The following is a 12,176-nucleotide window of genomic DNA, read 5'->3' as shown; positions in this document are numbered from 1 at the left end:
AAATTTCCTTAGTCTTCTGAGAAAGTACAGGCATTGGTGGGCTTTCTTAACTATAACGTCTGCATGGGAGGACCAGGATAGATTGTTGGTGATCCGGACACCTAAAACCTTGAAGCTGTTACCATTTCTACTTTGTCCTCGTTGATGTAGACAGGGGCATGGCCTCCACTACACTTCCTGAAGTTGATGACTATCTCCTTTATTTTGTTGACACTGAGGGAGAGATTATTGTCGTCACACCAGTTCACCAGATTCTCTATCTCTTTCCAGTATTGTGTCTCGTCATTGTTTGAGGTCTGACCCACTATGGTGGTGTCATCAGCAAACTCGAAAATCGAGTTGGAGGGGAATTTGGCCACCAGCATAGGTGTATAGTAAGGGCCTGAGGACACAGTCTTGTGGGGCACTGGGTTGAGGATGATCATGGAGGAGGTGTTGCTGCCGATTCTTACTGGTTGTGCTCTGTGGGTTAGGGAGTTCAGGATCCAGTAGCAGAGGGAGGAGCCAAGCCCCAGGGTACAGAGTTTGGAGTTGAGTTTTCTAGGAATAATGGTGTTGAAGGCTCAGCTGTAGTCAATAGGAATCTGACATAGGTGTTCCAGGATTAAATGCTGGGCCAGGGAAATGATATCTGCTGTGAACCTGTTGTGGCAGTAGATGAACTGTAGTGGATCCTGTCAATTTGGGAGGCTCGAATTGATTCATGCCATGACTAACCTTTCGAAGCGCTTCATGATGATGGATGTCAGGGTCACTGTACGATCGTCAATAAGGCATGCTGCCTAGCTTTTTTTTGGTACTGGGATGATGGTCTTTGTCTTGAAGCAGATGGGGACCTCAGATTGGTGTGCAGCCTCTTTAGTTACCTTCTGGATAATAGTCTGGACTTAGGAAAGGAATTAAATTTCAGGCAAGGATGTAAGGTGAATATTGAGCCCTTAAGATACAGTTTGGTCTCCGAAGAGAAAATGTTTAGGGGTATGATAACCAACTTTGACATTTTTATTGGGAATTATATTTTGTATATATCCCTATCAATACTAATGAGCCATAAATGATAGCCAGAATTATTTCGCAAAAAAAAGTCAATGGTACAATTAATTGTAACATTTGAAGTGCCTACTTTTTGAGATCTTCAGTGATTAATATTTCAACTGCATTGTGGCCATGTTGCTTATTTGGGCCAATGAAAAAAGCGAAGCTTTTATTTATATTATCCATTTAATATAGAGTTCAGGTTTCATACATATTCAGAAGATCCAAAATATTTAATTATATAGATACAAATTGTATCTGTAGAGATAAAACTGACCTTTACTTTGAGCAAAGAATATTTGAAATACAAGTTACATGTGTTCTCTAGACCAGCAGAAGTCAGCTGTACCCTAGAAATCATTGTAACAGCTCAAGCTATCTATTGGAGTAGATGTATGATTACTTCATGGCATAGTCTATAAGTTGACAGTAAGAGAAGTGCTGCTCAAAATATATTATAGCCGCTTTAACTGCTGTCAGCTATTTGTCACAACCAAAATTGCAAATGCCATTTAATCTAATATTTGAGATACATATAAATGAATAGGAACCCAACTTAATAAATAGGAGCAGGAGTAGGTCATTCAGCATTTTTGCCCACTCCACCATCAATCCTGCATGGTCTTCTACTTCCAAATTACCCCTGTATCAGTTGACGTGTTTAATATGTAGAAATCTATCCATCTAGATCTTGAACATACTCAGCAACTAACAGAGCCTTCTACAGCAGAGAATTCTAAAGATTAGCCATCCTCCAAGTGAAATAGTTCCTCCTCATCTCAGTCCTAAATGGCCTGCCGCTTATTCTGTGTCCCCTGATTCTAGACCAGCAATCTGAAAGAAAGGAAGCAGTCAATAAAATGAGATCTTTGTTCTCTTGATTGTTCCATAGTGTGAAAATGGAGTAGCTGGATCTTCAACAGTCTACGTTCTGAGCTTTAGAATTTTCTTTTTAAACCAACCTTCCATCTCCTTCTCCTCATTTTACACCTCTCTCTTTGGCCAGATTTTGAGAAAATCGAGAAATTAGAGAAAATCAAAAAGCAAAAAGTGACTGTGCAATTTAAAATGTCCTAAGGAAATGTTTGGAAATGGAATAAGCCATTTAGACATCTTGTTTTAAGTTGTGCCTTGTTTATAATGTGAATAGAATGATTGAGTTAATAAAGAGGGCAAGTTTCCTTATGCTGAAGCCCTCTGTATTTGTGCTGGTCAACATTTTGACCAACATTTTTTCAAGGTAGTGGAAGCACCAGCTGTAAAGTGTAAGTGAATTGGTAAACGTATAGTCATTTATATTTGATTGTCAGTTGTGCTCTCTTAATTACTCCGATGTACAACAGAAGACCAGCATTGCTAGTCACATCAGTGAATACCTGATTTCAGTGGCATGAAATCCAGGCATGGATTTCAGCTCAGTTTTTTGTAATCAATTCATTTCTCATTCCATCAAAGTTTGATTTGCTTAAAGTTTAAAGCCTTGATTTGTGACACTTGTTGCTCTTTCTCAAGCCTGATACCAAATTTGCTACTGTTTGCAAGATTTTACCTTATAGTCAAATTAATTAACTAATTGTTATTTATCGTTAAATCTAATATGGCCTGTTCCTTTTTCTGTTATCAGCCTTGTTCTAGAAAACTGTCTTGAACGTAATCAATAAATTTGTTGTTTACTGCTTGAAGTGTTCTTCTCCCAGTTTATGTGAAAATAAAAATCTGTCGTTATAATATATTGTTTCTGCTACAAAGCTTCTCTGATCTCACAACAATGTCATTACAATCACAAGTTCTGTAGACAACTCTGGTCTTATATCCTTTGTTGTTCCTTTAATTTAACCACTAGTGGGTCTGCTGCCCGATTAACCTTACTGAAAAACTTTTCATGCTGTAGTTGTTTCTGCCTCATGGGTCAGAGGGCTGGGTGTCAATCTCTGGCTATTATGGACAGTATCCTCATTGAAGAAAGATTGTAAAAAGGGATAATTACCTTTGGTTATCACAACATGCAGTATCAGCATGCAAATCGTAATGGGCATGAGAACAGTAGAATGCAACAAGCAATTGATGCTTTTTGTATGTTGAAGACTTGGATTGTAAAGATCAGTGTTACCTCATGAGCATGCATATTTTAAAATAAATTATTAAAACCAAATACTATGCTTTCTCAGGGGTTGCAGCTGTCTCACCTTGACTTGCCTATCAGGTGATGATTATTAAGCTTTTGCAGAGTTCAGTGACCAAGTACTGAATGGTGTCATTACAAATCAGACTGACAGAAAGTGGAATGTGGTGACCTGCAAGGATCAGTACTGGCAATGTTGTTCACCATATTCAGAAATTGAAGTATGACGGTGAGTTTCTCAGTTAATAACAAATTGGGGTGTATGGCTAAAAATGTGTAAGAGTGCACAAAATAAAGGAATATATGAACAGACTGGACACAAAAGTGAAAAATGAAATTCAATGCCTAAAGCGAAATGTGAGGTGATTCATTTCTGTAGAGGAATTATGAGGCTATTTATTCATCGGAGGGTAAAAAGTTAAATGTAACAGAGAAGTAAAAATGCAGAATCTATTAAAACCTGGCAATGCCAATTGATAAAACCATAGGAAGTGCAAAGTACTGGGATTCATTTCTAGAATAGAACAGAGAGGTATTGTTAATTTTTATAGAACATTAGTAAGACCACACATGGCATCTGGAACAGTATGCAGTTCCGGTCTTCATGTAATTTAAGCGTTACTTCAAATGATGTTGATACCTGAAGACTAGGGAGGATAAAAAACATCAGGCAGGGTTCCTGCTTGATATCTCATGGATCCTGCTGAAAGTTTATATGTGAAATAATGTGGTTGTATCAATTCTAATTAACACTGTATTGCACTACAAGGTTGTGATGTGTTTTATTTCAAAATCGTCTTAATAAGGTATGAAAAAAAGGACCTGTCATTTTATCAGTAGTTGTAACATTTTTGAGGTTTTACTGGTGACATTATCATTAGTTATTCTCAAAGTGAAACATGCACCCCCTAAAACCGTGGAGCATATATAACATGCCCAATGTCCAGTCAAATGAAGGATGACTCAGAGATCGTGACAGCGAGCCTTACTCAGTACTGCTACTCATAGGATCCCTACAGTGCAGAAGGAAGCCATTCAGCCCATCATGTTTACACTGACCACAATGCTACCCAGGCCCTTTCACTGTGACCCCAAGTATTTACCAGGTCCTATTCCTGCAATTCACACATTTATCTTGCTAATCCCCTGACATTAGGGTCAATTTAGCATGGCCAATCAATCTAACCTGTGCATCTTTAGACTGTAATCCAAACTTTCAAGATTTTCACATAAACCAGGAGAAAAACACTTCAAGCAACCGTAGTCGACTGTAATCTATTGCGTGCAGCATATTGATTCACCACTTTTTGATAGGTGGATTGAATATAAACTTGATCTGCCACATGGACTCTAAACTTGTAAATATTTTATAAAACAAGTAAATGAACAATATAGAATATTAAGCAATGAATACTCCTCACTATCATCTAGATATCACTTGCAGGAAAACTGAAAACCCAGCTGTCAGAGCAACTGACTTCCAACAAAAATACAACCTAAACCCATTGCATTGAAACTGCACGTCCAACATAAATATTAAGTGAATAGCCAGTTAGCAATGTGCGTGAATATGGGTTCACGTTACCCATGTACCTTGTTATTGGGATCAGCACACTCTAATTCAAACAACATTCTGCTGAACAAAGATGCTTTATGTAGCAGGCCTAACGTAAGGTTGAAGGATGGAAGGAATGCGTAAAGATCTTTCATCCATCTCTTATTGGTGAGAGAGAAATATGATTAGTTACCATTTTTATAGCAGTTATGTGATTGAAGAGCTTAAGTGGATGATATAATCATTGCACAAGAATGACTAGAAGAGGTTGAGTTGGGGTAAATCCATTTTCTTAGCTCCTTGTTGATATAGTCAATAACATTTGGTATAGCTTTTTATGGATTGTGATTTAGTGGGAGAATGCCTGAAACATTTGCCTGACAAAGATAAAATTGGAGTTTTGTGTTTATGTTGCTGTCACGTGGGATTGTAGTATGTGATGTAGCTGAGTTCTTATTGGGAATCATGAGCTCAAAAAAGAATTGCGCAATCCCAGTAGAATCGTGAAGTATGATCTACTTGAATACCTCTGTTGGATTATCCAACACAAGCTTGTTAAAAATTTAATGCTATGGTTTTTTTTAGGGCAAATAGGTGTCAGACCAGTAGGGAAGAAGTAGTCTCACTGTTTCATGTCTGAGTTATTTCAGGCCTTGACACCAAAAATCATTGCGCTGATGAGAAGCTTATAGTGTGAATCATACAGTTCCTACAGTGCAGAAGGTGGCCATTTGGCTCATCGAGTCTGCACCAACCACAATCCCACCCAGGCCCTATTCCCATAACCCTACATATTTACCCTGCAAATCTCCCTGACACTAGGCACAATTTAGCATGGCCAGTCCACCTAACCTGCATATCTCTGGACTGTGGGAGGAAACAGAGCACCGGAGAGCAACCCAAGGCCAGAACTAAACCCAGTTCCCTGGCGCTGTGAGCTAGCATGAGAATGTTGAAGTGTTCTTGTTTTGAGATGCTCGTATTAAAAACTAATTAATGGTGGAGAATGATTACAAATTGTATCAAATCTGGTCAAGTGGCGAATCTCAAAGGTTGGATTGTAAAAAAATTAATATCACGCTTGCTATAGAGATCACAGTAATGTATACATTGGTGGGTTAAATGTGAAATGTTTGCTCTCACCGCACTTCATTTATTAAAATTGAGACCATCTGGTGTAATAAGATTTTAGAGTGTGCTCTAAATAGTCTTAAGTAGAAACTAATTACTTTGTGTCTTGTCTGCATTTGTGTTTTCAAAAGTAAATCCAACAATCATAGGGTCCATTAATGTTGGATATTTGTTACAAATTCCAGATATTGTGACTATGTAAGTTCAACAGCCGAGGTTTAATCTACACAGTAATAGTGCATGACCCTGAATGAATACATTGCGTGTTCTGCATAGAGGAACAGAAAATTGTTGTGCTAACTTTGTAATTGTGAAAGAGCAATTTCAGTTAATTGTAATTTGCGCTGCGTCTATTTAAAATTAAAATGGATTATCTAAAAGCCATAACTTTGTTGAAACATTTCAGCATACGTGATTTTGAATAGTAATCTACCGAATCAGAAAAATACATCTATTCTTTAATGCTGTCTGTCATTCTTGATTTTGATTTTAATATGGTGGCATTCACATGTTTATAGCACTTGATTCCAAGTGCAATAACATCAAAAGCATGAAGCTAACGGTTAATATATTTTATATATGAATTTGCATTATTAACAAGTCACGTTGTTTCATAAATTGTGTAATTGCACATAATTTGATGGCTCACCAACACCTTCTCAAGAGCAATTAGGAATGGATAAAAAATGCTGGCCTTGCCAGAGATGCCCACATTCCACAAACAAATAAAATATGTACAATTATCTGAGGTTGTACTGACTGTAATACCTTTAAAACCATTCAGTTATCAACAAACTAAACGTTTCTTTTTACTTTTATTGCATCTGTTTTGAAAGTAGATAAGATGTCTCTCATGATCTTGTTTTCTAATATCTGCAAAATGCTTAAGCTATTTATGAATTTTTATGAAGTTTTTTTGTTTTTTTTAGTGAACAAAAAAGACTGGAGCTGGAAAAAAAACTTTTGACATGTAGCAAGTCAAGTCAGTTGATGTAAGTAGAGCATTATATTGTATGGGTATTAAAGTTTAAAGTTTATTTATTAGTGTCACAAGTAGGCTTACATTAAAACTGCAATGAAGTTACTGTGAAAATCCACTAGTCACCACGCTCTGGCGCCTGTTTGAGTACACCGAGGGAGAATTTAGCATGGACAGTGCACCTAACAGCACATCTTTCGGACTATGGCAGAAAACCGGCGCACTGCAGGAAGCCCACACAGACACAGGGAGAATGTGCACAGACAGTGACCCAAGCCAGGAATTGAACCCAGGTCCTCGAGGTGTGAGGCAGCAGTGCTAACTGTGCAAGCACTTGCAGGGTAGGAGTTTCTTAACTTTTATTGTGACTACTGCAGTAGACTTGCTCAAATTTGGCGCTTTTTCATTGAACATTTTTAAATGTTCTGTACCAGGTACCGGTAATATTATTTCAGTGTCTGGTCTAATATAGAGTTGAGAAACACTTTTTTTTTTACTACTTCCTAGCAATGATCTAGATAAGCAAGAGTCAAAATGCAGAGCTGTTCCATCTGCTGCGAGAATACTCATGGTTAATATATGCACAGATGTGACACATCTGGTGATAGAATTGGTCGAGAGCTGCCTCAAAGCTGCACCTCAGGCTGTCTCCCTCATTTATTATTATTTCTCAATCCCCTTTTTCTTCAAGCTTGACAATGGTGGCCAATGAATTGAAAGGTCTTCTGAGCTTATCTGAAAATCTTGTCTCCTCATTGCTACATCAGTTTATTTCCCCAGTTTTTAAAAATTTACTTGCACATATCTCTATTATGTTCTTTATGCTTGCCCCAACTTGTACTCAAATCTGCCAGAAGTGATGCGAATCAGTTGAGCCCCTCGGAATTTTAAGTAACAGATTTATATAACAAATTGTGTCTGACATGGTGGATTGATTTGTGTGTATAATTAAGGGAAGGAAAGCTAACAAGTAAAGGGTGATAATGACTAGAAACAGGCATCAGGAATCAATGCTCACAGCTCATGAAAGAATAAAAAAACCCACAAATATCTAAGGAGGAAATTCTCAGGAAATCCTGGCCTGGTCCAGCACAACTTTTGCTCACTATTGCACAGTTCTACCATATAAAGACCATGTGAAATTGCATCGCTGGAAGATTGGCATCTTCAGGGAAGGAAGAAAGAAAAGTATTTATTAGTGAAACACAGATCACAGGGTGTTCCATGCGTAGGTGAACTAATATCAAAATGTGTCATTAATTCTGGCTGACATACTTTCCTGTATTAATTTAAAAAAATTATTTTTGGAATGTGGGTGTTGCTGGCTTGGTTAGCATTTATTGCCTATCCCTAATTACCCTTGAAGGGGCATTTAAGAGTCAACCACGTTGTTGTGGCTTTGGAGTCACATGTAGGTTTGACTAGGTAAGGATGTCAGATTTCCTTCCCTAAAGGAGCAGATGGGTTTTTATGAAAATCAACAATAGTTTCATGATCATCATTAGACTTTTCATTCCAAATTTTTATTCAATTTAAATTTCATCATTTGCCGTAAGCTTTACCCTGGGTCTCTGGATTGCTAATACAGTAAGAAGTCTGACAACACCAGGTTTGAGTCCAACCGATTTATTTGATAGTAAACTCGCAAGCTTTCGGGGTTTGCCCCTTCGTCACCTGTTTACCCCAGTCCAATGCCGGCATCTCCACATCATTGCAAGTACAGTGACAGTATCACTATGTCACTGTCTCCCCATAATAATGGTATCACCTTTCTTTACGTACGCTGACACTTGAATTATCATTTTAAAATTGAACAGATTTGAGTTGCCATTTTAAGATACTAAAATATCCAATTTTGCATATTGCTAATATTTTGCCTGATGCTCTTTCTACGTTACAGAAGACAATCCAAAGAGGTGTTTTGCTGACACATTGTTTCTTTTTCTGAATTCTAGACTAAGAAGTGCCAGATTGAAAAGTTGTCTGAAAGAATTACGTGAACGGGAGAGAAAAGCCCAACTTCGTAATCGTCAATTGCTCAAGGATTTTAAGAGTATTGAAGCCCAGGTCGCAGCACTAACGTCAAGCTCAGACACACTGAAGCAAATGAAGGTAGAGGATTATTAACAGCTAATCCAACCGGTTACTATTTAATAAATTGAATGGTATCAAGATTTCAGTGGAAGTTACAAAACAGACAAGTAGTTTATAATCTTTGTGTGACTTGCACACGACTGTAGCTTTTAAACCACTTCTATTCGTTAACTTTGGATAATTCTGTAGGCTGGTATAATTTTGTTTTTTTCCAGATTCTCATGTAGTTCAGATATACAGAGTTGAGAATCATAGAATTATTGAATCCTATAGTGCAGAAGGAGGCCATCCGGCCTATCGAGTCTGCACCAACCACAATCCCACCCAAACTGTATCCCCATAACCCCATGCATTTACTCTAGCTAGTCCCCCTGACACTAAGGGGCAATTTAGCATGGCCAATCAGCCTAACCCGCACAACTTTGGAGTGTGGGAGGGAACCGAAGCACCTGGAGGAAACCCACACAGACATGAGGAGAATGTACAAAATCCACCCAGACAGTGACCTAAGTCAAGAATCGAACCTGGGACTATAAGTTGTGTGATTACAGGGCTAGGGCCTTGGTGGGATTGTTATTGGTGCAGGCTCGATGGGCCGAATGGTCTCCTTCTGCACTGTGGGGACTCAATGATTATTGTTGGTGGATATCCAGAAAATTAATCAGTATTATTGTAAATTGATAATTTGGGAGATGCATCAAGTCATGAAGGTTATGTTCTGTTACAGATGTCACCAGTTGTATAAAATAATGGATGTGCAACCTTTTTCCTTTCACTGTGCATTTTTCAAATACATTTGAAATAGACTTTGGTTTGAGTGGTTTTATTCTAAACCAAATTCAATCTTTGGTAACTGGTCTTCCAGTTACCAACAGAAAGATTATTTTGGTGAGTTGGTTATTGCTGATTGTCCTGGCAATATTCTTCAGTATTAAATTTAGAATTGGTGAACAAAGGATTCAGATTTGAATGATTTTTCAATGTGGATGCCCGCAGAGGAGGATTTTTTTCTCAAACAAAATGTTACGTTGGATATTATAAGCTGGACATTTACATCACCTAGATTAGCTTTATTTAATTCTGAACATTCTGCTTTCTGAAGTGAGTTTTTCTAATATATATATGCGTTGGGATTATCATAAATGTTTGTAACTCAATAAATATAGTGGGTAAAAGCAATATACAGCATGGAACAAAGATAATTGAACCAAGAAGGTTCCAGGTTTTATTCCTGGTTGAAGCTGAATTAGGTGATCACTGCTGGAGTGTCCATAAAACGCTATAATGCCTCTTTATTCATATGTCAGGAAGTGGAATAAATCTGACAGAGCTCCTGCTCTTGACTATTATTCAGTGACCCATTCTGAAAAGTGCATGTGTGTAAACACTGTTTTTCACTTTTCAACATCATGGTCAAATACCTTCTAACACTCATTATCAAGGATCACACAGGATAATGACTGTTATATGACTCCAGCAAGAATCTGCACCTTCAGGGGAGGATAAAATTTGTGTAATCTTTTGCAAGCTGAACTATTTCTTTTACGAAACGTGCAGAACAATGAAATATGATTGTGACCACATCTACTCTTCGTATTCAGCAGCTCTGTGACAACAATATTTGATGATTTGTCACAGGGCTGTTGGAAACTTGAGGCGACATGGACACATCCTCAAAACCAGCATTTATGATCTATCCATTCTGGATATCAGAAACAGAGATTAGATATTTTCATTGCACAATTTAACTGCAAAAGTTTTTACCAGTTGTATGAAAAATTGAACAACCTTATTCAGTCACTCTAACAGTTTTCTTGATATGTGAAATCCAAGTTCCTTACTGGCGTTATGTGAAGAAAGGTCTTTGTTTCATAAGTGACATGATATAATTTCATGACACTTTTGTCACCCATAAGATGAAAAAATTGGATTCATTTTGGATGAATAATGATAATCCAGATTTCTGTGGAATACAAGGAATGTAGAACTGCTGCATATCAGGAAATTGAGTGGCGTGTGGCTTGGTGGGAAAGACAAGTGGTTAGGTACAGAATTTAGCCCTCAGTCTTACTAATGGATGTAAGACCAATGCAATAGTGGTCTTGGACCAATCATCAGTAAAAGATGCAACTGGCAGGTTGACCATCTTTGCTCATTACTCATTAGTTAGTTGTTTGTCCACCGTCATCGATGAGGACCTCGACACCATTAGTCATTTTGAGGCTGGATGCGGTGTGTCTGAAGATGACAGATCAGGCCAATTCAGGCACGAAATGTCCTGGCATATATTGGACAGAGTTGTGTAGGCACTGTAGTTGTTGCACTGGTGGCTCTGGACTTGCACAGCTTGCGCTTAAGTTGTGCTTCAGCAATGCACCTTGCTTCGTAAGCTTGACAGCCCTCGTGGATGAGACAGCGCCAGGTAGGGCGGTTTTGTGCCAGCGTTTCCCAGGTGGTCTTGTCAATGTCAAGCGACCTCAGCGAGGCCTTGAGTGTGTCTTTGTAACGTCTCTTCTGCCATCTCTGCCTTCCAGCAGAGAGTTCCCAAAAAGGAGCTCCTTGGGTATGTGCTCGTCTGGCATACGGATGACATGACCTGCCCACCGTGTATGTGCTCTCATCAGCAGTGTGTGGACTGATGGTAGACTTGCTCTAGAGAGAACTTCAGTGTCTGGTACTTTGTCTTGCCATCTGATGCGTAATATTCTGCAAAGACAAGTCATGTGGAAATGATTGAGCTGCCTTGCAAACCTTCAATACACAGTCCATGTTTCACGGGCGTACAGGAAGATAGTGAGTACCACGGCGCTGTAGATCTCTCTCTTTGCATTACTCATTATTTACCTATTTAATCATAAAGGTTTACACTCATTCCAGTTTTTTATATAGTTTGGATTGTGCGTATTTTAAAAAGTAATAATCTCTCTTTAAGTCAAGGTCAGGCAAGTTATTTGCTTTTGTTCACACTCGTGAAGTGAAAAGGTAATATTTTCAACAATGAGTGCATTTTATGGGAAGGCTTAAATGTTGCATATTTTCATTCAGAAGTTCAAGAGTATCTGTTCAGTAACAAAATAATTCTAATTCTTTTCCTGGCTGTATTTAAGAAAACAATAGACTGCAACCCTGGAGGATTGCCAGCTAGCCACAAGACGTAAGTTGCTTTGCACCCAGGGAGGATGAAAAGAGAACATCCTCTTTTTTTTCAGTTTGGACAAACTACTGTTCAGTTGGTATTTACTTAGAGTTCAGTTTACATA

At 38.2% G+C, this 12,176-nt stretch overlaps 1 protein-coding gene across 2 annotated transcripts in view; it reads left to right on the top strand.

Moving 5' to 3' along the window:
* kiz (kizuna centrosomal protein) overlaps window positions 1–12,176 on the top strand; it is a 135,938-nt gene that overhangs the window by 19,893 nt on the left and 103,869 nt on the right. For both annotated transcript variants that reach the window (XR_013888220.1, XM_080199740.1), the window contains exons 2-3: window positions 6,773–6,835; window positions 8,778–8,934. Coding sequence is in view for 1 of the 2 variants with exons in the window: in XM_080199740.1 (XP_080055866.1) it covers window positions 6,773–6,835; window positions 8,778–8,934 (220 nt within the window). In the remaining variant the exon portion in view is untranslated. The remainder of the gene's footprint in view (window positions 1–6,772; window positions 6,836–8,777; window positions 8,935–12,176) is intronic.

This window comes from Carcharhinus amblyrhynchos, chromosome 12 (genome assembly GCF_965287045.1).
Source record: "Carcharhinus amblyrhynchos chromosome 12, sCarAmb.v2.hapA, whole genome shotgun sequence".
NCBI classification, from domain to species: domain Eukaryota; kingdom Metazoa; phylum Chordata; class Chondrichthyes; order Carcharhiniformes; family Carcharhinidae; genus Carcharhinus; species Carcharhinus amblyrhynchos.
The sequence above is the reverse complement of the archived record's forward strand: the minus strand, read 5'-3'. Positions and strand labels throughout refer to the sequence as shown.